Source organism: Clinocottus analis, unplaced genomic scaffold (genome assembly GCF_023055335.1).
Source record: "Clinocottus analis isolate CAN_PGR_092001 unplaced genomic scaffold, fCliAna1.0.p SCAF_8, whole genome shotgun sequence".
Lineage (NCBI taxonomy): Eukaryota > Metazoa > Chordata > Actinopteri > Perciformes > Cottidae > Clinocottus > Clinocottus analis.
The window spans coordinates 10,577,774-10,605,168 of record NW_027176240.1 but is presented as its reverse complement, the minus strand read 5'-3'; the positions used below and the strand labels follow the sequence as shown (position 1 = coordinate 10,605,168).

The window sequence follows — 27,395 nt, the reverse complement described above, 5'->3', positions numbered from 1 at the left end:
GAGAGAGTTATATTGAAAAAAAACTACCATAGTTTCTTTCTCTCTTTCTCTCTCACGTTAACTTGTTGTAGAGGAGGGGTTTTGTTGCAGACAAGAGGTAGGGGAGTGTCCTGAGGGCCACTGGGAGCCTCCCCCAGGGATGTGATTGGTTGAAGCTGGTGTGAGTGAGTGCATGGGAGGCCAGTAGAGAGGTGAGTGGTCTGGGTGCCTGTTAGGGGGCAGGCAGCCGAAGAGAGCAGCTACCAATGCCTCTTAAAACCTAAGGTACTTCTCATTACAGCTGCAGACTGATAGACAGCGAGCAGAGGAGGGCTGGAGACAGGTCTAAGAGAGGGAGAGGGAAGGAGAGTGAGACATTGTGACCAGGGAAAGTTAGAAAATAAGCAGTCCTGTGCTCATCTTTCCTTGGCTGCTGCCTCCCTACTCTACTACCTGAGGCACACATACACAAACACACAGACACACACAGAGACAGACACACACACACACACAGACACACGCACACACACACACACACACACACACACACAGACACACACACACACACACACACACACACACACACACACACACACACACAGGGAGGTGTTTCAGGGAGGCTTAGAGGGCTGACTGCAGGGAAGAAGGGAATTAAACACTCTGTTTTCAATCCACAGCGTCCATACTCAGGACAAAAAAAGGGATTACAGCTCGTACGCCTGCCCCACTTGTTCCTCTCTTCACTCTGCGTTTTGTCTTCACTGAGTCACTTTGGAGACTTTGGATACAACCTTCCTGAATTATTGGTTCGGGCTCAGAAAGGCATGGCACGCGGACAAAAGAGCCCCAGGTGGGCATTAACCCAGGGCTCCTTCAGCTTGGCACTGGGCTTGTCGCTCTTCTCCCTCCTTCTCCTCTTCCTCACCGCCTCAGCCGCAGATGAGTACGACTACTACAGCTGGCAGTCGGACAACTTCCACAATGGCCGCTTTTACACCAAGCAGCCCCAGTGTGTGGACATACCAGCTGACCTGCGCCTATGCCACAATGTGGGCTACAAAAAGATGAGGCTGCCCAACCTCCTGGATCACGAAACCATGCCAGAGGTCAAGCAGCAGGCGGGTAGCTGGGTGCCCCTCCTGGCCAAACGATGCCATGCTGATACCCAGGTCTTCCTGTGCTCGCTGTTTGCACCCGTGTGCCTGGACAGGCCCATCTATCCCTGCCGCTCGCTGTGTGAGGCTGTGAGGGACAGCTGTGCTCCGGTGATGGAGACCTATGGCTTCCCCTGGCCAGATATGCTGACCTGTGATAAATTTCCCATTGACAATGACCTCTGCATCCCCATGCAGTTCACTGGGAACCACGCAACCCAGCCACCAGGTAGGGCAGCTGTGCACATACACCCACCCCAACACACCCTCATTCAAGTTTACTCACAGAAATTGAATTGACCTAGCTTGGCATTTTGCGCCACCTATAATTTCAATGTTTTTACAAAATACTAAATGTCAAGTGGCGAGCTCACTAATCAAAATACAGGTTTAATAAAAACATGTTTTTAACCTTTCCAGCATAAAAAAACAGGCTGTAGCTTGTTTGTAGCTGCCTGTCCAAAAATGATTTACAATCAGTTCAATTGTACAAGTGAGTTTCTAATCATGAGCTATATGTGGAATATAGTAAGCAATTATAATGCACATTAGCAAAGATTTTTAATTGGTTAAAAAAAAACTATGTATCATTCTCATTAAAACAGATGCAATTACTGTTATATTATGACCCGTGTAGTGCAGACACAAATCCTCCCCCGACCCCACCCCCCCTCAAAAAACAACTAGTTTCTGCATTATAAATTCCTGGACTCCAACATCAATAACATTACTAAGACAGATGAGTGTTTAAGAGCCTGCAGAGTCAGAAACAGCGAGAGCCCAAAGACGGCTGTGAGGCTCATCTGGTTTCCCGTCGAAGCGAATGATGACAGATGAAAGTTTAAGTGAGAGAATAACCAGAGTCGGTGTGAGAGAAAAGAGCAGGAAAAGACTACAGGGGAAAGTTCTTGAGTAAGTGGACAGTTCAGGACGGCTCCCTGCCATCTGCACACGCCTCAAGGGGGGACAGAGACACACCGAGGCAGAGACAGGAGACGGAGAGTCTCTGAACGCCAGATTGTTCACCGAGTTGAGATTAATGGACTGTGATGTTAAACTAATCTGAATCTGAACAGAAAAGGTGACACACATGTCTTACGCGCATACACACATACACACCTTTATCAGCAGACTCCAGCAACAGCTAATCAATCAAACAACTGAGTGAATGAAGAATGTATTATTTCAAAGCTGTCATGCATTCAAATCACAAGCTAGTCTGCAAAGTGTCAATACATGTACAAATAGAGCAAAGATGAGTAAAATAAAAAGGGAAATTACTTCTGTAAAGAAATATGTCATTTTTCACAGTCAGCGAGTAAGAGAACAGACATATGGGCCAATAATGAGCTGTGAGAGGGAACTACATAGAGAGCAAAAACGTTTGTGTTTGTGTGTGCGTGCGTGTGTGTGTGTGTGTGTGTGTGTGTGTGTGTGTGTGTGTGTGTGTGTGTGTGTGTGAATGCACCGCGACTACTTGCAGCCTCTTCACAAAAGCAGTCAGCACTGAGAGGGGGAGCGAGGGAGTTGATGAGAGTCTTGAGACAGAGCACAGGGACAGTCTCCACTGTGTCCCAGCCCGCAAGGCCTTTGTTGGGTCTGGCAGCCAGCGGGCCAATTAGCTAGAAGGCCAATTACTGAGCTCCCACTAATTAGTCGACATGACAGGACAAGAGAGGCAGGCAGAGAATGGAAATGGCTGAAGTCCGATTGTCCTTCAGAGAGCCGAATAGAGAGGAGTGAAAGGTGAGGGAAGCGGGAGCGTAAAGAGAGGCAGACAGAGTGTAGAATAGGAGAAAAGCTGCTTCCTGCAGCACATAAAAGTGTCTGCCTCCCTGCTTTCAATATGCGCTCGAGGAAAACAGTTTATTATTCTCATTATTCCACTATTTTATGCCTTTATCACAATTTCACGCTTAACTTCTTTGGTTAAAATGTTTCCTGTGTCTTAGTATTTTACTTGATATCCATAGTAAATGTGTTTTCCTTAACTTGATGTATTATACTGATTTACCAAAGCACTCAAAATGACAGCCAACAATGGCAAAAAAATAATTCGTACCGTCAATCAGAAATTGTGTGATATGTCTTTACTTTTTTATCAGTAATACTGATATCTAGCTAGTTAAATCGTTTCAGAATTCTCTGGCAAATTCATGCAGACTTATTCCATTAGGGAAAATGGCTGTTCTGTTTTTGTAGGACGAGAATCAACTATGTGACACTTTGGCTTTGCAGAGCCATAACTTATTCTCTTACATGCTTTCTGAGAAGGAGGCAGCTTCAACTTCATCTGTCACCTCCTCAAACAGGCAACTGTTTGTTGATCCTATCTAATCTAATAATGATCGAAGTCTTTGCTGTTGAGCAATTTTATGCAGAGAGAAAATAGACAAAACATGTTGAATTAAAACTTTTAAATAATAAATTAAAAAGTGAATATTGGTGAAGCTTAACAAATAAATTTGAAAGCTTTGCGTGTGTGTGTGTGTGTGTGTGTGTGTGTGTGTGTGTGTGTGTGTGTGTGTCTCAGGGTGTGTGTTTGAAACTGAGAGTGAACCCATATCACTTCTTGCCTGAAGGCTCAGTCACTGACATTTTGTTAAGAACCAGAGATTCTTAGATGTGCCAATGAGGCCATCCTGAGGACAAGCTTTTGGCTCTTAAACACACACACACACACACACACACACACACACACACACACACACACACACACACACACACACACACACACACACAGCCAGCAATAATAAAAAGGAAATTCAGCTTTGAAGAAGAGTTTCCTGGGAACCCTCTGTGTCAAAGAACATGGATGATTCTCCTCACACAGGATCACATGAGTTCTCTTGTGGTAATTCAGGTGAATCTGCATGAATCACAGGTATTAAGCACTGCTCTCTCTGTCCATCCGGGAGGCCCTGCTGCTATCGGAGCCATTCTGCAATTACATGATATAGCACGGTTCGAGGGCTCCTGTGGAAACTAACAGTACAGAGTCAGATTCACTTTCCACCACTCTGTCATGGCCAAAAGAGAAACACCACCGCCACCTGAGCTTAGGTTGTGTGTGTGGATGAATTTTGGCCTGTGTGTGTAACAGAGGCCCATGTGGTGTGATTATGTGAAACACAAGTCTGTAGATATAATACCAGGAAAGACAAGCAGACTGCTGACAAAAGAGGGCCCAGGCATCCAGGCCAGCTGAGCTCGGGCTGTCTGGCAGAGCACAGTTAGTGTTGCCCATCAACTCCACCTTCATCAACGATGCTACCTTTAGCTGCCGCCAGCATCAGCAAAACACTCAGACAGGCGTAGTTTTCTGCACCGTCTCTTTAAGTGTTTGGGGTAAACTACATAACTCACATTGCATGTTTTTTTGTGCGAAAAATGCTTTTCAATACAATATGTACAGTGTCCATTAAAAGTCGTTGAAATTGCATGGTGTGAAAGATATTGTCTGTCCTTGCCGCACTCATTGATGCGGCTAGTGTAAGTTACAGCCGTGCTAAAGGTGACAAGCGGCACTGTCAGGTCCCCAGCAGCACAATGGGTGCTACTCATATGGCCCTGGCTGATATATGAAAGGGAAAATGTGATCCAATGCTCTGTTCATGGAAGCCGCTTCGGCCTTTTGAGAAAGTATTTTCTCCTCTGTACAGGATTCCTACAGATGCGAGGATCGTGCTGTTTTTTTTCAAGGCCCTGGGGGCTGCCTGTGGGCCATGTTTAAGTCCTCCTGTGTCTGTCTGCTTGCCACATTTAAACAGATGTTAGGCCGCCCAACATAAATCACACGCTGCATTTTATCTCCAGCACAGTACCGTTTTATGTCATAAGTGTTGCTGCTCGTAACTTAAAGGGCCCAAATGAGGCATGAAAAAAGAGTCCTGCGGATACTTTAAATGCAACGTTCTTGTAAAAAAAAAAAAAAACAGGGACTGTGATGATCCAACTGCAGGGGACGAGGCACAAAACACAGCCGGGGGTTTGTATGACAATATTGACAGATCTGGTTTTCTTTTGAGTAAAGATAGTGCAAGTGACGAGCTGTGAAATACATTTTAAGCTAATTTGTAAAATGTTACAAGCATAAAATGTGATTCACACCGTTTCTGTTCCAGCAGAATGTTTGAGGCCAACAAGAAGGCATGTATTGACAAAGACAAGGTGTTTCTGCACAGTTTGTCACCTCGGGGTGACGTTGAAACTACAAAATTGTATTAATGCAAAGCAATTTCTGGCTGCAGTAATTACTGACTTAGTGAATTGCTGAGGTGACTTTAAACATTGGAGATGACAGGGGACACATATTTACAATGGCAATTTATTATGGGGCTTTCTTTTCCAAAGGTAATATGTCATCATTTGACAAATAACTTGTTACATCTTCGTCATTATTATCCATTTGTGGCATTTGATTGTGTTCAATCAGCCTTTCTAGATTATTCAAAATACGATGGAAAACAAAGCTGTGTGGAAGAGAGGAGAAAACGAGTGAGAGAGAAAAAAAGATACAACAGGGGAGGGAGACTGAAATGGAGAAAGTGTTATTAACCTCAGAGCTATGACTAAGTGAAGTTGTGCAGTTAAATTACTGGACTCTTGCCGTATGTCATTTCTACTCTGGCTTGCTCTTTAAGGATTAACAGCAGGGCTCTCCAGCAGACCACCCTCCTACTCAAACTACTCCCATCATCCCTTTCCTCTTACCCTCAACCATCAAATCCCAACCTCCTCATTCTCCAGAACAACAGCTCTAAAATACAATAACATAACATTGGTCACTATGAATGGAAACATTCAAGTTTCTGTGATTAAGTCCCAACACGCAGATGACAAAAAGCAGCACTCAAAAAGCATTCAAGTCCAAAGTCGACCAAGAGAAGAACATCATTTTCACAAGTCAAAAAATTCCGAAACTGCTTGAGATGATGACAAATTACATAAATGACCTCATGTCAAAATATTTGCTGGGTAGAAATGTGTCCAGGAAAAAAAAAACACACACCAAGCCTGACAGCAGTGAATCCCATCAGAACATGACGTTGATTCCCTCGACGGGGAGCACAACGTGATGTGGGCAGTCGCCGCTTAATTGATTTCTCAGCGAAATCAAAATAGGGGTTTTCGGTCCAATCTCAACTAAGTTTCATGGAGGGGCTGCCTTCTCCTGACACATGCTCTGGCACCAATGTAGCCGGGCCTCCTGCCAACATACCACCCCTGTGAAACCAGAATGAATTACCGTGGAGCCTGAATAAGATGTAACAGCTTCAAGGGAATCATTCAAAACAGACAAATCCAGAGTTTTGGCATCTCTTGCCATGCACTGTGTGTGTGTGTGTGTGTGTGTGTGTGTGTGTGTGTGTGTGTGTGTGCGTTTCCGAGCTCTTGTCCCAGTCTTCATGTCAGCACCAGACAATTCGGAGGCCTGACCCTGTAGGCCTCGCAGGTCTCCTGCCTGTGAATGCATGGGAACCCTCAGAGGAGAAAAACTGGCAGTTACTCTTCAAGAACATGGTTCAACTCCCTCTGACACACACATACGAGCACATACACACATACATACACACTCAGTGGTGGTAAGGGGGTTCACCTCCCCACGACCCGAGCAGCGAAGCATGCTGAACTTTGACCCCTTCTCATTATCTGCCCAGACGCTGAGGTTTGGAATGGGGTGATAACCTTTGAACCCTGACTTTTAACCCAAGGGCCTGGGCTGGACTATGCTAGAATTATCATATGTGTGTGTTTGTAAGTGTGAAACACAGAGGAAAAGGAGAGGGGGAAGAGATCTGGACATATTTTAGACCTTGAGGTTAGTGAATGACAGAAATATTTAGCTCCCTTATTAGCAAACGGCCCAAATAAAGACTGCTCTGATATTTAACTGCGCTGCAGGTGTACATATGTGGTGGTGTGGATTCATATGCCACATCCTTCTCTCCCTGAGCATTTCTAATATTATACCTTGTTCCGCCGATTGGCCCAAAGCTATGTTTTGTGGATAAGTGGACTCTTGTTAGATGTGTATTGCTACAACAGCCCTTCAAGGATTACATGGAGTTTATGTCGTAAGAGTCATAATAAAGTTTTATATTGAAGAGCCTTTGTAGAAAATTGCAAGGCAGCGTGAAGCACGTCTGAGTGTGTTTGTGTTTCTGAGAAAAAGAAATGAAGGGTTTTTAAGTGGCGGATTTAAAGTTAGTAAAAATGTTTGATTAAGTCAGAATTTCATGATAAATTATTATATTTCTGCTGTAGAAAATAAGCAAGATTCTACAATAAACAACTAAAAAAGACTGAATGGGTGCACAATAACAACAATCACGTTTCAAATCAAAGTGAGGCTAAGCATTCGTTTGAGAAAAGCAGGCATGACCATACATTTTGAGTTAAAAATAAACTAAACTTGTTGCTTCGGTTTCCCCTTGCTGTTTTCACAATGTGTGGTTGCTGTGTGGCCTAAGTGCTGGCTGTGTCTGTGTACTGAATCACTTTTCACCATGTTCAGCTGCTCCTGCTGCAGCATTTACCTTCCTGTGCAGCCAAGACCACGCCTGCACCACTAAAATATACAAGGGCCAGAATAAAAACATTGCGTCCAGTGTAATTGCAGGGCAAACATCAGTCAGCCTGCTGGACTGTGTATTCGCTCAACAGCAAATAGCCTCTGACACAAGGACGGGGGCTGCAAATAAGTGGCTCAAAAGTGCTCAGAGCTTAACGATTTCATACCAACGCGGCTTTGCTTTTGCTGACTGCACTTGACTAACAATGACCTCAACTAACCGTTAGATATTAGCTAATCGGGCCTGAAAGAACCATATGAAGTGTGATTAGGTTTAGTTGCTAATGACAAATTATTTTTCTGTCCCCTCAGTGTCGAAGGTGTGCCCTCCGTGTGACAATGAGCTGAAAGCAGACAACATAATGGAGCATTACTGCGCCAGTGACTTTGGTAAGTAACATCATTAAGCGTGAGCTAGACAGTCAGTGCGTTTATATGATGGTATCAATTCGAATTTTGCTTTAGTCGGACTATGCTCTCTTTCGGGGGCAACTGCTATTATCCTAATATACATGGCAGGAATAGATCGAATCATTGGCCGAAAGCATGTCATATCCGATACGATAGATGGCGCTGTTTTCATTACAACTAGTGGTGATACAGCCATCTCCGCTTGACCGCTTCACTCTTCATAATGGAAAGAACCCCGCTACCTTCGGGGTTTGTCGGGGGTTGTCGGGGAGCAAACAGGGAACTAGCAGCAACGCTAGCTGGCTACAGCAGCGAGCTAGCGAGGACACCCGACTTTCACGTTTGTTTGTTTCTGCCGGCCAGCTCCCGGCAGTGACAACTCGACTTCCAGAAGCATGGGCAAAGACACATAGTCCAGTTCCTAATCTAATTCACCGTTTACATGCCGCGATGTCCGAATTATCAACCGAGTCGGATCGAGTTATCCAGGGGTGTTAATCGAATCGTAGTCGGACCACAATTATTCGAACAAAGGTGTTTACATGAAAGGGATCATTCAATTTTAGTCTGATTAAGCCAGTAATTCGAATGCATGTAACCACAGTCAGTGACATACAAAGGAGCTAATCCACAGCAAGGCATTGTCTTCTTTGGAGCCCGAATCAGAAAGGAACTACAGCTTTAACAATCTTTGCCTGCTGGTGGCACAAAAGTTACAACTGATGCAAAAATTGCTTCTTTGCCTGTAGGTGGCAATATCGGCTGCTAAACTATTGCTGCAACTTTTCTTTCCCTTGAGACGCCACAGGTTTGCTCCACGTTAATTTGAACAATTTACACTTGTGGAGAATCTGAAGCCCCCAATTTGTGAAGAAGTGAGTTTATGAGTGGCAAGCCGGTATCAGAGCAGGATTGAGCTGGGCTCAGTGTGCAACAATGGACACAAAATGTGTTTCACCAGGCTTAATTAGGAGTTTCAACATTGACAATAACATGGATGGAATCCAAAATGAAAGACTTTGAGGAGAAGCTATTTAAAAGCCGAGATATGTGTCATCGGGATTTTAATATTAGTTGTGGCTTTAAAGTTCAAAACATTACAGTAAAGCAGCAGTTTATGTTAAAAGTCCAACCATCAGTATCATAATAATATTACAGTGCGGAGAACAGCAAAAGTCTTATAAATCTTATATAAAAGTAATAGCCAGACTTCTGTCATATAACTTGACCAGAATTGTCAATGAAAACATCCATCAACATTAAAACGTTATGCACACAGTTCTTTGTTAGCTACTGTAAAAACCTTTGGAGTTACGTCTGAGTTTTTAAAGACACAAATGACACTTACACCACCAAAGGTTAACACATCAAAGGTTACTTTCTTGGTGCACATACAAATAATACGTATTGGGCTTTATAAGTTGTTGTTTTTATTATATATTTATATTTCAGTCTCATCCAATAACTCACATGTTCCATTAAACTATATGCTTGCAGGTATTTGTAGAAAATATTCAAAATGAGCACAGACATGAACAAACAGAACATACATTAATTTGCACTATTCCCTCTACTAGCATAAACCTTTTTCATCTCATAAAGTGATAGAGTAATATAATAGGTTCCAGTCCCATTTTCTAAACTTCCTACTTTCCAGCATTCCAGTTTCACCACAGTAATGACCTGCATGCAAAGCCAGAGCATATTTATTCTATTACTTCTGCTCATCGAGGCTTTTGGCCCATTGTACTCCACAGCAGCTGAATTTCTGCTCGCATGGACTACTGCCCCTTTCTTTGGAGTTAATGATATACTTCTCTCTATTTTCTCTGGTTATACGAGTATTGAACTAAAAATGGTGAGAGAAAAAACTCATAACCTTGGGAGATTCATGAAGAACACGGCTTATGTCTCTGAACATATTCGTGAGAATAGTGTAACTGAAAATGTAATGTGGCAGACTGATGCTGCAAAAAACTTTTGTGTCCCACAGAGGAAATGTCTTTCAATTTAAAAGATACCAAGTTTCTTAAACTATCTTCTGGCCATCACCCGCAGCTACATGAATAAACAAAATATGACCCATTATAAATTATAAATGAATACACAGCCAACACTCCAGCAACAACAATAAAATACATATGTGTGCACATCACTCACACTATGAGCTGCAGCCAAAACCTAGTCATCCCCCATAATTAATCATGACTCCCTATATTTATTTGTCTGATTCATTTTAGGATTACATATCTCAGTCCTTGTTTTTTTAGCGATTAGATATTTTATTTTTATTAGAATGAAACATGGTTAATGCGAAAGCTGATATAGCAACAGACAGACATTTTATTAGATATTTTTGTATGAGGATGAGTAAAGAAGTCAAGATAACTGTGATATATGGCTCTTGAGATCAAAGCGAAAATGACTCTTCAATGTTATTCTATAGGGAGCGATAGCCGATTACAGCTTGATCTCACGCCTCGTGAATCTTGTTACCTATTCATCTTCGGACACTGTTCACCCTCAGAGAATTTTTGTTCTGCGTGTTTTATTACAGGCTACTTTTGATGTCTGATCCCTCCACATTCCTTGCTGTATCATCCTGCAGCCGAGCACAAATGACAAGAGTAGAAAAGAAAGGGGGAGGGTAAAGAGTCGTTCAGGGCATGAACACGAAGCCTCCACCTGGTTGGTAGGGGAGGTTGCCTGATTTACCTTTAAGAAAACCTATCGCTCCTCAAAATGACAGCACACTTCTCTCTCCTTCTCTTCCTCCACACCCTTTCTGCTCACTTTGAATAATGTTTGTTTTTACAAAGACATATGCACAGCTTGTCACAAGGATACTGGCCAGACTGCACAATGGGGCCCACTGAATATGAGTGGGCATTCAACATGAAGCAGGAAGGGCAATTATTTTATCCTTCCTATCTATACTAAACACATACATACACATGAATGCATTCATTCAGAAAAAAAACACCCAAACATAGGCAGGCCAGGATGGGGATGAGAGGCAACTCAACACACACATTCCTTATTGAACATGCTATCGCTTTGCATGTACTGTAAACGTATAGCAGTGTGCCAAGGGATGTTTATACAGGCGAGAAGTAAAATGGCGATCTTCCAAGAGGCTTGGGTACATAGCGATGCTTCATACCAACGCCTCGCCTTTGCTCGGCCAATGATTAATTTCACCTGTCAAAACGTTCCCTAAGAGAATTCCTCTCTCAAATCCTTGGCAGTTCAATTTTAATCTCTCACATGTTAAACTCATAAACAAGAGGCTCGTGGGAGATGCAAGTTAGCACTTTGTGAAGTTGATAAGCCGGAATTTGTTGGAACTAAACTTGTACGCTAAAAAACTGTGTACAACGGGGTATCTGCTCTGTATGTTGTGTTGTAATGCAAGCACAAAGTAAGCCCAATATCTCAATAGAGGAGCATGAAATGAAAAAAAAGCATTATTACAAACTACAAAGTCATTGTTACATAGAAAATGATGTCCATGAAGAATGAAACCAAAAAGGATAACACTAAAGTGATTACATACAGGTAGAAGCCTTGCAATGTTAGAACCAGAGCTTTACACTGAGAAAGCATTCAAATTGAAAAGTTTAAACTTGTGACTTGGCTTGGAGTTCTTACCTTACAGTACTCCCTGAAGGCTTAATCTGTCTTGAAATCCCATGTTTTGATGTGTAAAATCCTGTGAAATAAAAAAAGACAGCTCCAAGCAGGCCTTGCCAGTTTTAATTATTAGGCCTATATTCTGAAAGGACTTGATCTCAGTTATATAACAAACATGTTGCGATGTCATGTAGTGATTCGCATTCAGAGGTTTGAAAGACTTGCAATTTGCTTATAATAACTTGTGACTTGGACTCAACCTCAAGCACTTAAGACTTGACTTGAACTTGTATGAAAAGAGGTTGTAACTCCCAAAAAATGTCCTCCTTTTCATTTATGGGTTTTTCCCAAGTCAGTCACACAAACATACACACAGGATACGGTTTTTATACGCTGCAGGAGAGTTTAAATGATGATACTCTGGAGAGGTGTAAAATACTGTAGCTGCGTCTTTGGCACAGCAGTGCTGGTTTTCAGGAAGAATAAATGTCACAGCTGCTCAAAGTAGAAAGAAACAGGGGAATCAGAATGACACATTCACAGCTTCTGGGTGTAAATATCTGTTTTATAGAATAAAATAAAGACTTAAAAATATCTCTCCCTCTCTTCTCCCTCAGCCCTCAAGATGAAAATCAAAGAGGTGAAGAAGGAGAAGGGTGACAGGAAGCTCATTGCGGCACAAAAGAAGAAGAAAGTGTTGAAGCAGGGTGTGCTGAGGAAGAAAGACCTGAAGAAACTAACCCTGTACATCAAGAATGGCGCCAACTGCCCCTGTGCCCAGCTTGACAGTCTGGGGTCCAACTTCCTCATCATGGGCCGTAAAGTGGACCAGCAACTGCTGCTTATGTCCATTCACAAGTGGGACAAGAAGAGCAAGGAGCTGAAGTTTGCCATCAAGTACATGAAGTCCCATCAGTGTCCCACCTACCACACCGTCTTCCAGTGACGCGGCTCGATACACTGTTCGCACAATCATTGCTCCCCACATTCCACCCCGTTCCATGTAGATCCAAATTGTGTGTCCCTAAACCCCAGATCCCTGCACAATCTGCGCCGCAGCATAGTCCTACAAGGGGTAGCAGAGTAGCCAAGCAGTTATTTTCTCAGCTTTAACATGAATCAAGTTGTCAAGGGGGTTGTCCTGATCTGCCTAAATGAATCGGACATGTTAACGTTGGAGAGCGGAAAAGCTGCACACTCGGCAGCTCCCTCCTCACAATAAAAGCCCCAAAGAAACCACAGATTTTACAACAATTTGAAAGAAAAATTGTGATTGTAATCTACTCCCCCCCCCCTCGCATTTTAATGGAATCTTCCTTTATCATTTTACTTTCTTCTCCTGATATAGTAAGACAAATCACTTGTACAATATCTGATAGAAGCGTTATCAAGACTTTGGCATTGACACATGGAAATCTAAAGATTTTCGGTAACTTTTGGTGGGAAAACATGTTTGATAATGTAATGATTCTAGAAAGACAGAATGGGGAGGGAGCCGAGAGGGAAAGCAGGGTTTGATTCAGTGTGAAAGAAAGCCGATAGGAAGGACACGCTGCAGTACATGTGGGCTGTGCAATGAGCGCCCAGGAAAAAAACATCAAAGCAAACACATGTAGATGATCCACCTAAATGTATGTTTTAACAATGTAAAAAGTAGGTAAGTCAAATGAATACTAGATGATTAGGAAACTGGGCTTTTTTCTTTTATCCCCGCTGGGAGAGGAGACGAATGGAACGAAACAGACTGGAGGACTGGATGATGCTTCAACTGACTTTGTACAGCAACATTTTTTGTGGCCTGAACCTGAAAGAGGGAAACTTGAATATTTTTTGCTTTTTCAATTGGAGAGCGAAGGAGGTAAAGGCAGAGAAGACATCTTCCCGGAAAAAAAGGAGATAGAAAGAGAGAGAAAGAGACTCTGGACAGAACCAACAATGTTGGGTTGATAAGTCTCTGGTACTCGCTGTTTTTCACTATCACTCTTCAAATGTTTATTTGTTTTGTACTTGTTTTGCTTCAGTTAAACTTTTATTGTATGAAAGCAGGAATCATACATGCAGACATAGCACCTAAATTCACTGTTGCCATAGCAGTAAAAGATGGAGATTTAACTTTGACATTATTTTCTAATCAGTTAACCTGTAAGTATTGTAGTTCCGTTACTGAAATACATATTTGTTTTACAAAAAAAGAAAATTAATAAAATATATTTGAAATTTTTATAAAGAATCTTTCTTTGAAATGTGTCTTTTCTTCATCATTGTGATTAAACCACAAAGGGAACACTCGTGAATCTGTGTCTGCTTTCATCACAACTTGTTGAACAAACTGCACACTTCCATAAAGAGCTACATACTGCTACACACTCTCCTGGGTCTGTGTGAAGCTTATTAGCTTAATTTTCCATTTCAAAAAATAAAGAGAAACGTCATAAAAAGGTTAACTTTTGACCAAATCCCACCAGCCATCAGATGCAGTCATGGAAAGAAAACTACTCCCATTTTATAGATTTAATGTAGAATTTTCCATTTTTATCCAAAAGTCCAAACTTAGACAGTAAAAAATATTATTATTTTCTTTAAATTTATATTGATCTCATGAACATTAAATACAACTTTGGACGATTTCATTTATTTTGAAGACGTTGAGTTTCCAAAAACACAAGGCTACATAAAGCACATGGTCTGCCTTGCACCTTAACTTGTCCTTTCAGAGGGGAAAAAAGAAGTGAAACCTCAGTTACGCTCTGTGAGATGCCAAAATCTTCCAGATCCTCCCTGGGCACAGCTTTACACAAAGCCTTGGCTACGAAAGTACCAGTATTTAATGTTCGAGAGTGAAGGGGTGACGCAGACAGACAGCAGGCTGCAGTGTAACCGACCAACTTTATCAAAAGCACTCAGACCTTAATCACTTCAGACGCACACAACTAATTCACTGCAATAAAACCATTTGGCATGTTGGTTCTCCAAAATGCAAGATGGATCAACTTTGACACAATAAAATGTTTATTGTCTTCCTCCCATATTTCCCGAAATGCGGAGAGGTTTGGAGAGTGCTTGACGCATGCATGCCAGTAGAGTGATGACTTATTTCCAGCTGATTGTGGAGATAGTGCACACTATGTCTCTAGTATGTGGAATGACAGAAACAAGAGGGCGGATGGGTCAAAAACACTGCCTTTATTGGGAACCACAAAACCTAAAAATGATCTGTGAGCGATCAAACACAATAAGCACAGAGCTAGAAATTCAGATTCCATACAGGTGGAGATGCCTTTGATGGAAAGTGTTGACCAGGGTTGAATCAGCTCTCATGTAACAGATTACATGCAGTTTAAAGAGAAATGATGAGCAGATTTCATGGGGGAAAAAAATGAGCTAAGCGGAAAAAGGAGACGAGGGAGAAACTTGGCTGCGTACCACAGACACCCATCAGCACCTCCTCAAAGGTCACTTAGTGGAGTTAATGAGGGCTCGATGAGGGACCAGCGACACACACACACTCACACACACACACACACCCACACACACACACACACACACACACACACACACGCACACACACACAGTAGAATACACGACTGTAGAATAATGGCCACATTGTCCATGTTAATTGCAGTGCGCTGATAAGCAGCACCTTTTCACAGTTGAGTACCCTGTCTGGCTTTCACCTGCGCACAAATACACTCACACACTGTTGGAAATATTCATCTTGACACAATATCATATACCGTTCATTCCAGGAGTTCATGTTTTTCATTTAGGTTTCCTGCATCCACCCACTTCTTCTACTGAGGTCGGTGAATTCCAAAATGTTTCGGTAACTTTTTCTTCCTTAACGCAGAGAGACGGGTGTGTGTGAGCAACTTGTGATTGGATTTATTTTTGAAAAATGTCCTTTGGGAAATCAGCTGACGCCTAAATGTGTGTACTGTAAAATCACATGAACAGTATATTTTTGCACATACTAAGACTAAAACCACGAGCTGTAAAATGCTGATATCTTCCAGTAATCTCAGATCTCAAGTCATGGACAATAAAAGAACAACACAGAAACAGTGATCCAATATTCAATATTAGATGTTGTAACTTCATTTTAGTTGTCAGTATGGCCCAGAATCAAAAAGACACTTTTTAATCGTGGGCAACAGAATAAAAAGCCTGACATTTTCTGATAAGGCGTTGTGCAATGGCAGCATATTACATTTTTTTTAAAAGAAGTAAAAAGACTAAAATATACTCAAATGTTTACACAAAATGTTTAAAAATTCTAAAGATCCTTTTTTGTCTGGATAATGTGACTTCATCATAAGACGTATGATATGGATTGTTTGTATTTTCTTTGAACTTCAACATTAACACAGACCTGAACAAACACCATTGAGCACATGAACACTCAACCACATGCTCATACAGATGATCATCATATCTGACAATTTTACCACAGCAGAAAGAGACTATTATATAACGTCCAAGAGAGTTTATTAGTTGCAGCATGCCACCACCCAAGGTACCATTAAAACAGCATTACAGAAAGCCAACATCCTAGTCTGAGCCACCAGACCACCTGTCTACAGGAAGAGTGGACGGAGAGAGTTGTGCATTCATTTAGAAGAAGAGAGTTAGAAGGGTGGAAACAACCAGACATTGACAGAAGGACTGTAATGGCACAGTGGCTTGCTCAGTAAAATGCATTAAAGATGTGGCGCTTCGTTGTGTGTGTGTGTGTTTGCTGATGTGCATATGTACGTATGCCGTGTCGACTCCCATTAAAAGGCCTCGAGCGTGCCAAGGAAACCTTCTCTCCCCATAATAAAGGCACAGGAACTTTCTGCATGTGGTACAAGCGGTGAGAAGGCCGCTTTCCATAACATTGCTCTCATTTGCATTCTTGCCCGAGCAAGAAAAGTCAGTTTCAACTGGCTAGATAAATCATGATGAATATGAATTATATTAAAGTAATGCCATTTTGAAATTATGACGATGCACGTGGAGTATGAAATAACTGCCTTTCAGAGTCATAGAAATGCTTTGCTGCTTTCTGTAACACATTAATTACATCTTGTTAGTTTATACTGAGGACTGAGTGACTGAATAAGTGAGTGAGTGAGTGAGTGCTTCCCATTTTGCTAATTATGCTTCCTCGCTCCTCTGCCTAGCAGCCCTTCCCGACATGAAAAGCACCGCCATCAACGAGGACGCACCAATGGAGCTTTGACAGAGTCATCCCATCTGGACGTTTCCAGAATGACACCACTTCAATCAACCACCTCTCAAGTTGGTTGGAGGAATAGAACTGCATTGCCTCTTGGCCGCAACGGCACATTTCTATCCCATCCATCAGATGCATGAAGTGTGAAAGGAGTAGTAATAAGTGACAGTAAAAGTGTAGCCTTTCCTCTTCTACTGATCAGCCTCCCACACGGACTCGGTGACATAATGACACTGTGACAATGACATTCAAAGCCTGTCCGTTGGCCTGCTGCACTCGGATGATAAGGTTAGATGCACAGAACACACACCAACCAGGAGAAAAGAGGGCAGGGGGACAGAAGAGGCTAGAAGGAAAGAATGAGGGGGGAGATAAGAAAACACCCAAGCTCCTCTCGAGGGACTTTTTGCTCTTGGAAACAATCACAATTGCCTCAGTGTCTCCTCTGCAGTGGAAAATTAATAAATTAATAGGTAGAGTAGAAGGTCTCCCATGGGCAGGGTCCTGAAGCCATCTGTGAAGGCCATCAGTGTGTCCCAAACCTGCTGTTTCCCTACTGAAGCAACATGTCAGTCTGGAGATTTACAGCCGCCCGGAAAGCACGCACACACACATGCATCGACGCCCTCACGCACACAAACATCAAAGAGGATATAGTCGTAGATGCAGCCAAACACGCATCCACATGTATTTATACAGAGAGAGTGCCAGGATGCAAAGACACAGACAAAACAAATACTGGCCCGAGCACATGAACGGAAATAAAAGTCTTCACACACCCACATGCACGAACACACACTTAGCTGGCGAGCAGATCTACACCTGTTTGGAAAAACAAGCATCAGCCAATAAATAAATCAGTTTCCCTGGCGACCTGTTGACCTCCATCCTTCTCTTTGTGTCACACACACATCGGCAGAGGTCAAGGTCAGAAAGGGATGAGCGGAGGGTCCGAGGGGAGTGAGAGTGTGTTGTTGCGTATGGGCGTGCAGGCTGATGAGACTGTGTGGAGAGTCAAAGCCCTCTTGTGAGGCCGGGAGGTCAGCAGCCTCCATGTTTCGGTCAGGTCGTGACCTCTAACCCCGTCAGACTCCCAGAGAGACAAGGCGGGCTCGTCAGTTGGAACAGTGGCCACTAATTAGACATAATCTCCCATCTCCTGCTGGTCAGTGTCATTTCAAACAGATCGGGACAATCAGTGTGTCTCAGGGAGGCGGTGTTTGGGTGACATTTTGCTATTGTTGGGTGGAAATAGTCCCTGGCCTTGTGAGCTCTGCTATCAAGTGTTCTCTTTCTCCTCCTTCTGCCCTAGAAAATTTAGCACAATGGGCTTTTAAGACACACATATACACTGTTTAGGGTTTTCAAATATTTTTATTCCCAGCTTTAAAAATGCAAATAAAAAAATAAAAACCCAAGGAAAGGAATGTTGTATCTAGTGAGCGGACAATGCACTGCAATGTTGTTGGGAGGTTTGCAGTTGAGTCATTAAAATAGTTTTTGCTTGTAGGTTATTGATAGATCCACTATTTTTTTTCAGAGCTTAACACTTACGACAGAGAAGCTGGATTTACTTACGCAAGTGTTCTCATTTTAATCGGCCTAGTTGGACGTTATTTCTTTAAAGTCTACTTAAGTCTTTTTTGCCTTCTGCTCTGCACTTCTTTAGCCTCAGGCCAACAGACCTCTCACTCTCTTCACACCTTTAGCTTTACTCCATGCCCCGATGACAAGCTGCATTTTGTGCTTTGCTCGCTCTCAGACAATAATTTGGCTCATTATTTTATTATCACTGACTCTATTCTGGGCCTCACTCTGTCTTTGCTTTCATCAGATGCAAGGATACCGTCACATGACCACGAAGGTGACAGTACTTTTTGGCACAGGAGCTGAAATTATGATTACAGTACAGTTTTATAATACATCTTATATAACAACAAATAATGACATAATCTGCAATAACCAATTCCCCAAATGTTCCCCTGCTGGTATTGGCCTTGTTGTAAATTCAGACTGCATCAGCTTAATCATCTGATTCCTTGCCATGAACAGTTTACACGTCCAAAGAATTATCTGTTCTTTCCCCCAATGCCTAAAACAATAACCCCACCAAATGCAACTCCAATGAGCCAGCTTCAGAGTAATTGTTCTTCAGCGTTTGAAGTGTTTATATGGACAATAATGATCCAACATTTCAGAAGAGCAGCACATGTTTGGCAGGAGGAGAAAGGTCTTTTCAAGAGAAAATATTTTGTCAGACTTTTGTGATGTTACGGTTGTGTGGTCTGAGTCGGGTGAGTACCTCTGGGATGTCAAAAATATGAACTGTCCAGCCACTGACACATCGAGGACGTTCAATGATGTTTAAGTAGAGGTACTAGCATCTTGGCCACACATACAGATGTCAGGTGTACAGTTCCTGCTCCTGTCAGACTTCTGCTGAACACACATCTGCTCCTTCAGATGATTTATATTGTTGAGCTATACTGAATCAAAATGTCACAATATTAGTCGTTTGACAGAAAATTAATCTTGAATCTTCAAGTGGACAAACTATATAAACAAAACCTCTCTTTTCCAGTGATTGTGCAGTCAGTTGGGCATCTGGAGTGCCTGCCAACCCACATACTATGAAACAACACAATCCAGTTAGATATGTTGTTGATATTTGAACACTTGTGATTTAACAAGCTATTCAGAGTTAGTTCCCCTTTTCTTTGTTACTTGTAGCTCATTAGAATGCACCGCCCTCCATCTGAGTATCATACGACAGCTTGAGAGCTTCATTTGCGAAGGTGTACACTCCTTTTCTCGCATGACAATCAGAGAAGAGGGGGGCAGTAAAACAGAGCCTTTCAGAAAGACGATGAAAAGAAGTAGACAGATTAATAAAAAGGTATATATATATATATATATATATATATATATATATATATATATATATATAGATATATATATATATATATATATATATATATATATATATATATAGATAGATAGATAGATATAGATATAGATATATATATAGATATATATCTATATATATATATCTATATATATAAATAGAGAGAGAGAGAGAGAGAGAGAGAGAGAGGAGAGAGAGAGAGAGAGAGAGAGAGAGAGAGAGAGAGAGAGAGAGAGATGATAGACAGACTGACAGACAGACAGATAGATACTTCATTATTTTCCAGGGGGAAATTTGTTAAATAATATCAATTAAATGAACATGATCGCCCGTAATGACATCTATAATTTATGCTCAGCTCAGAAAACTGCAGCATTACAAATTGAGCCAGCCACCAGCCGGAAAACTTGGCTTGACTTTAGGGGAGCCGCCATGCAGCTGTGTGCGCACCCTAAAGCAGCAGCCTGTGAGAAACTTTCCTAAATTTTACAACTGCAGTCCAGAGTAGAAGAGTAATATAGTGAATATAGGCGCAGCCTGGATGAAGTTTGAGCCTGCATGATATCATCTGATCGGTGCAGCCAATGATCTGTAAGTCAGATAGCGTCTCAGTATCAAAAGGAGACTGTTTCAAAAGTCAAAAGATCCTTATGCTAACTTCAAAGCATGTCAACTTGTTTTGGTGAAAGCCCAAAATACAAGTATGAACCTAAAAATAACTATATATTCCTGATTCATGAAGCAAAAAAGCCCCAAAATTTCTGTACTTTCATCATCTCTTTGTCTTTATGAGTTTAATATTTTTGGAATTGTTGTATAATAAACAACTTCAAAGACGTCTACTTGGGCGCTTGGAAATTCTGAGGGGTTTTTTTTTGCAATCGTTCTCTGTCATTTTACAAAATTGAATTATTAAAAACATATTGGATTAATCAACAGTAAAAATAATGGACAGAAGGACAGAAAGCAAGAAGATGGGTAAACAGATCCAAACAGACGAGTGCACCGGGAATACAACAATGCGCTATTGTTGCTGTCTTTAGGGCCGAGTCAGATGTAAATGATTCATGCTGCTTTTATTGTTCTCTGCTCAGCTGACATGTTTTCCACTTGAACATATACTGAATGAAGGCAATGAAAACGGATTGCTGGCCAAGACAAGCACAAGGTCAGTCAGTTCAGCGGGCCAATTCTCTATTTGTCAAACATCGTTTTACTCTACGCCTGTCTTATAAATGTCTTTGTTGCCTCTGTTCAGATCTTTATTTATTTTAGTCATTTATTTAAGTCTTTTTGAATTATTTAAAAGTTGGACTGCAATCTGTTTATCTTGGCATCACTGTGTCTGTGTCTGCCTCTCTGTTTCAGAGATCAGAGTTAAAGGGATGACAGACGCAGAGCAGAGTTTTCTGGAGATCTTCAGGACAGACAGAGACGACACAGGAAAATACTTTATCAGTCAGCCTCCATGAAGCCACAATGAAACTATGTGAGCTCGAAAGCTTGTATTTCAAACATGCTAAAGTCACGCAACTTTGCAAAGAATGCAGCATGAATGTAACCAAAATTAGGCAAAAAAGACTAAAAAGAAGAATAAAAAATACACAACAGTGAGAGGGCTGAGAGGGTACACCCTGACTTCTAGGTTTGTGGTTTCATAGGTCCAAGCATATTTCAGTGATGACAGTGCCACCTTAATCACCCAAAAAACATTTATTGATATACATTTCATTGTGAAATGGTGTGAAAATCTGATTCTGAGAATCCCAGCATGTGTGGTACAAACACATCAGGTGAAAATAATATGGTGGAACAGACCCTCAGCATGTCCACACATTTCATGTGTAGCTACAGTGAAGACAAGTGCATCTGAAAGCACTTAAATCAATCATATTCTGATGAAGTCAAGCTCTGTGGATTTCTTAAATGACTTAAATGACATGGAAAAGCACTGAAGTCTGCACATGGTGACAGAGTTAGTTTGGACTGCATGTCTGGATGAAGAAGAGTTTCATCCGAGGTTCAATATGTTGCAATCTCCTATAATAAATCAATGGGCACTTAAATCACCATGCACCATTTTAACTAACACCATATTCCCCAGTTTTCTGGTATTATATAATAGTTTTGTGTCTTCAAGTGGGTCGGGATGAAGCTTAAGGGGCAGCAAGGATTTTGCAGCTCAAATGCAATAAAAAGATGAAGCCCTGAAGGCCAGGTACTCTATATGGATGCATCTTTTCTTGATGACCGTGTCTCTTTTTCCTCCCCTTTAATACATGTTTCATTATGCTGCATGGTATAGATTTCTCTCCCTAATTCTCAGTGTCTGCACTCCACTCCTCCTCCTCCTTAGAGGGATGAAGTACTTGTTTGGGTAGCCTCAGAGAGACCACAGTCACTGAGAGGTAATAGATGCAGATATCCAAACCGCATAGTGGGACAAGACACTTCTTTTTATTTACACTGGATCCAAACACGTCCCGTGAGATTGTACTCACAGTTGAATGTGCCTAACTCGCTTTGGATAAAAGCGTCAGCTAAATGAAATGTAATGTAATTTCCCAAAGCGGCATTACATTGCTATGACTTCAGGAGGTTTGCAGAACAGGAGCAGGTTAATTCATCATATAGAGAAATAGTAAATATGACAAAGAGCTTAAAGGGCAAACAACTTCCTACATAAAAAATGGGAAACTTTCCACTAAGTGGAATTCAATTGGTGTGTTAGTGAGAGTGCCATACAGTGCACATATGTGCACGCTACATTCTAATTACATATCGTATGTCATTTGTTAGTTTATGTGGATTTTTCAGTAAGAGAAACAGTTGACTTCAGATGGACCACCGTGCATCTTTATGGTTTTCTAAAGGTCTTAAAGGGTGTTATGAGCCCAAGGGATCATGGGATAAGCATGATCAAGGGATCATGGGATAAGCATGATCAAGGGATCTCATCAAAAGCCATACGACAGACTATATAATCCTTCCTCTTGCATAATGTATAATGTATGACGCTACCTTAACTGATCCTTTGACAAAGAAAAGTCACGACACATTTACAAATCCAGATTAAGAGCAATGAGTTAGCATTCCAATTGTCAGTAGCTCACACACTTTTATGTATGTTGCTGGCATGCTTGAGTCAAAGCCTCTCAGGCACTCGGAGTCTGAAGACGTGAGAGCAAGACGAAAGGTTGTACTTAAATGCATGATTAGACACAATTGTTAGAGTTTGCTTGGAATCATAATCATGATTTGTGACCAATTTCTGTTGTGGTCCCCCAACTGTAGTTCAGTCTCAGGGTGTTTTTATTTACTTATTTGTTTCATTTTTGGTCATGTGATTTGCGAGTTATTAATTAAAAACTAAAATAAAACTAAAAATATATATATATATATATATATATATATATATATATATATATATATATATATATATATATATATATATATATATATATATATATAAATTCTAATGTTAAGAATTTATTTTGTACTCCTGCATGAATAATACAGAGCTACATCGTAGGGATGAGTCCAGTCATCTTCTGGTCAGTTGCAGTGGATATATGAGTGAGTAATGATGAAACCCTTGGTTGTTTTGACCTTCAGCTATCTGAAACAGCTCCCCGAGCTCCTTCATCACACTCTGCACAACCTCTGTCTCTGCCTGTCGGCACCAGCTTATAAAGAAAAAGAGGCGTCACTGGTCGACAGCACACACAAACATACACACTTTCGCAGACACACACGGCAATACCTCACCAGGCTAGATACAAGCAGTTAGCTCAGCAGTTACAGAGTAGATGTCTACAAGGCTGCATAGTGTCTGGCAGAAACTAAAGGGAGATTCCTGGGCTATGAATGTGTGCTGCTAGTAGAAGAGGACTGAACACACAATACAACCCAGGCACCTCTTCCCTTCTTGTCCTGTATTGTCACTTGAACCCTTTTCCTGGAAGCATACTCGCCTCCAAACAGACATTCATGAATTAGCCCCATCCCTCCACCGTTCATTCCTCACCCTGACCTCCGGGCATTGACTAGTAAGTCCCTCCTTACTCACCCACCCGTGCCCTTGATGAGCTGGCCTTGGCCATGTGTCATTGGTGCAACCCAAACACCAACCCTTGCCTGGAAGACATGGCGTCAGGTTCTGATCCACGCCAACACTCACCGCCCAAATATTCAGATGCTGTGACCTGTTAGAAATTGTACTGCCATGAGAAGCTTCATTGTGTGCTTTTGTCCTCTGTATTGTGATGGTGTTTTTGTGAATCACACTTGACAGTTTACTGAGATATTCAAATACAATTACACAGTGTACTAAATAGCACAGGGTCTTTAATATTCAAAAATGATTGAAAAGAAGATAATGAATGATTAAACTCAATCCTTTCAATAAATCCACAACCTCAGCGTCTGCAGTGTTGGAAGGAATGGTGAAGTTACAGAAAATCCCATTGCTGAAAATTTGAAATGCTCTTTTCACAATATTTGCTGGTTACAGCTTGAAATGTGAGAACGCTGTTTATTGATCGTATAAAACAAGGTATTGAGTTGTTACCCAGTGCTTCGCGAATGTGGTACCAAGTCGATGCCCAAAAGTTGAAACCATGAGGGCACTTGTTTTTCGACAGTACCGCAGGAACCGGGTAAGACGCGTTGTTGGACCAGTAATGTACAAAAGACACACGGCTAGTGAGCAGCATGGCTCAGCTGTTGGCGGCTCATCTCAAGATGTTGTGTTTGTGTCACCTATTTTTTCTCAGCAAAAAATAGCCAGCAAAAAAGATCTGTTGAGGGCTGGCAGTAGCAGCGCCACAACATCAACACTGTCTGTGTGGACATCTACAAGCCGTGCTGCTCATACGCTGCTCATACGCTGCTCATGCTGCCTGTGTGGCTGCTCTAACTTGTTTACATGGACGTCGAAATGAAAAGCCAGAGTTTGTGTAGCATCCCTTGTTGACAGTGCATGCATCCTAATTGGGGCCGATGTGTTTTTGTGTCCTCAGGTTTGAAGGAGAATATGATCAGTTAGGTGTCTACCCTCAAAGCACCTTCTCCTCTCTAGCTGCCATTTCACAGACTGTAGATCTACTGCTGGCAGCTCTGTTGATGTAGAGGGACGAGTCAACAAATTAACGGCTTCCGATGCCAAACTCTTCACACAACGTCCAAACTGTGCTGCTCATCCACACATGGACAGGAGTTTACACACATACATGTACCTGCAGCATAAACACACGTGCATCTGTACATACCTGTGTTTAACCTCGTGGTTACACTTAAAACAGTTTTGTAACTGATGGTGTGTGTGTGTGTGTGTGTTTACCAAGCGCTAACATGATACAGTCACTCAGTTCACAGCCAGCAGTTTGGCGGCTGCTTGATTTAATTTTTCAAAGGCTAAGAATAGACTTTTATGGGTTTTCCCCACACCAAAGCAAACACCAACACATTTTCCCAACAACAGGGCCTCTGAGGGTCAGTCCAGAGCCCCAGGAGCAAGATGAATCCGTTTCTAGCAGCAAGCAGGGAGATTCTTCAAGACAGATAAAATGCACTTTCATCATCATGTTTTTTAACTGCTTGCTTTCTAAAATGTAAAATGTAGTAGTGTGGAAACAAACTCCAGTCAGGGGAACAGCAACAACCCACTCCCACAAAGCAACCCCTCTATAATGTGGCATGTAAATGTTTGATTTATTTAATCAAAGGGCAGCACATGTAAGCGCTCTTTTTTATTTATTAGCTAAGCCAAATGTTTAAAGATTACATTTTCATCCAGGGATGAAAAATACTAACATAAGAGTATTTTCAAAAGGAAAAGTATGCATGTACCATGAAAACTAAAAAGCCTGTAATGATAAAGGCCAGTTGCAGGCCTTAAGGGTGAAAACTGGGTCGTGTCTTTGTCAAAAACACTAGAAGGGAGATGGATGTGTATATTCAGTGAGACAGAGACAGAACGATGGCAATTATTCACTCCGTCCCTCCAGAAAATATGGTTTTATTGGCTAGCTGTCAACAAGCAATGCCTTTGGAGAAGATACTGTATCAGTATGTGCATGTATATGTGTTTGTGTGTTATGACCGGTCAAGGTCAATGATAAATAGCAATCAATTAGGGTGTGTACTGGGTAAAGGTTATTTAGGTCAAAAACACAAGGAAAACACAAGGCAGGTGTCATAAATAATCAGAATACGATCTTTCCAAACAACAAACATGGGGAAGGGATGAAATGCCTCTCACTCTCTGAAATTTCTGGCTGAAATAATATCAAAGACTCCCATATGGTGAAGCATATAGGCCTTACGTTGATGAACAGCCTGTGCTGTGTCACCTTAGTGTGTATGTGCGTGTGAGTAAGAGCAGGGGCCTCTCAGAGCACTAATGACAGCTGATGATAGGCGGAGAAGAACAGCTCCATGACTGATGAAAGCTGCTGAGGCACTGAGGCAGAGAGCGGGGTCAGTGCATAGGAGATAACGCTAATGACACAGCTAGTTCACCACTTGCTTGGCCAACACTGTTATGAAGGTGGCTGCTAAAATGAAAGTTGATTAGATTATAAAAACTCTGAAAACCTCATTTTCATACCTGCTTCTTACTGGGAGTGCTGGGATCCGACCTGACCCAGCTGAGTTTGGACTTTTATACCCTAAATAAATAAAACCTAAGTTTGTGTATTTAATCATGAATAATTAATGTTGTTAAAAAAGCATATGATTTGTTAAGCAAAAAGGCTTTTAAGACATATTTGGCAGCTCTCTTATAGTGCATTGAGTACATAGGGCTGACATGTTTTGCATCCATCGAGTTGCTAAAGGTCGTGGGAAATAACAATAAATGCAATGCCAATCTGGGTGATCCTATTCATTCCATGAGTTGATGGGAGTGGTTGCCTGCGGGATGACATGAGCCATATCCATTGGGCCCTGGTGGCCACTAAAGCAGTTTGAAGAGCAAAGAAATGATGTGAACTGTATGCCAAAGCCTTGTCAGTCACATCTTATTAAAAGAGAGATTTTGGATTGGCTTGGTGCTTTCTTTCAACCACCAACAGCCATTGAAAACTGCAATAATGTATTATCGCCTATATCCTTCAAGCAGAGTGAAAGATACTCATAGAAACAGATGCCAGAGTTGAAACTCTTCAGATGGCTCAGGAAAGGTCCAACACAGTAATAAAGCCTAATATTGTTCTTTTTTTGTATTTTGGCTACCTGTGTAGCACTTGGTTTTAATAGCGTAGCTTATAAAATACTTATTTGAGGTCCCAAATTAGTTTGATCTACAACCAGAACATACTTATACTCTTGAAGCATGTTGTAGGAAGGCTGGAACAAGGCTGTGACCTATGATGGCCGACTCCATCAAGAACTTCAAAGGCCAGCCGAGTCTCTACTGTATAGCCTCAAGCAGATTACTCATCAATCTGGAGACAGCACTGAGGTGGTGCTACACATCCAGAAGATAGCATCATACATCAAACAAACTTTTGAAATACTACA

The 27,395-nt window shown here is 41.7% G+C and overlaps 1 protein-coding gene across 1 annotated transcript; it reads left to right on the top strand.

Moving 5' to 3' along the window:
* The first annotated feature begins 293 nt into the window (after positions 1-293).
* On the top strand, positions 294-13,914 carry sfrp5 (secreted frizzled-related protein 5). The gene is made up of 3 exons (XM_068568074.1): positions 294-1,362; positions 8,020-8,097; positions 12,369-13,914. The coding sequence occupies exons 1-3, from the start codon at positions 804-806 to the stop codon at positions 12,695-12,697; spliced, it is 966 nt and encodes a 321-aa protein (XP_068424175.1). The 5' UTR covers positions 294-803; the 3' UTR covers positions 12,698-13,914.
* Positions 13,915-27,395: the final 13,481 nt, after the last annotated feature.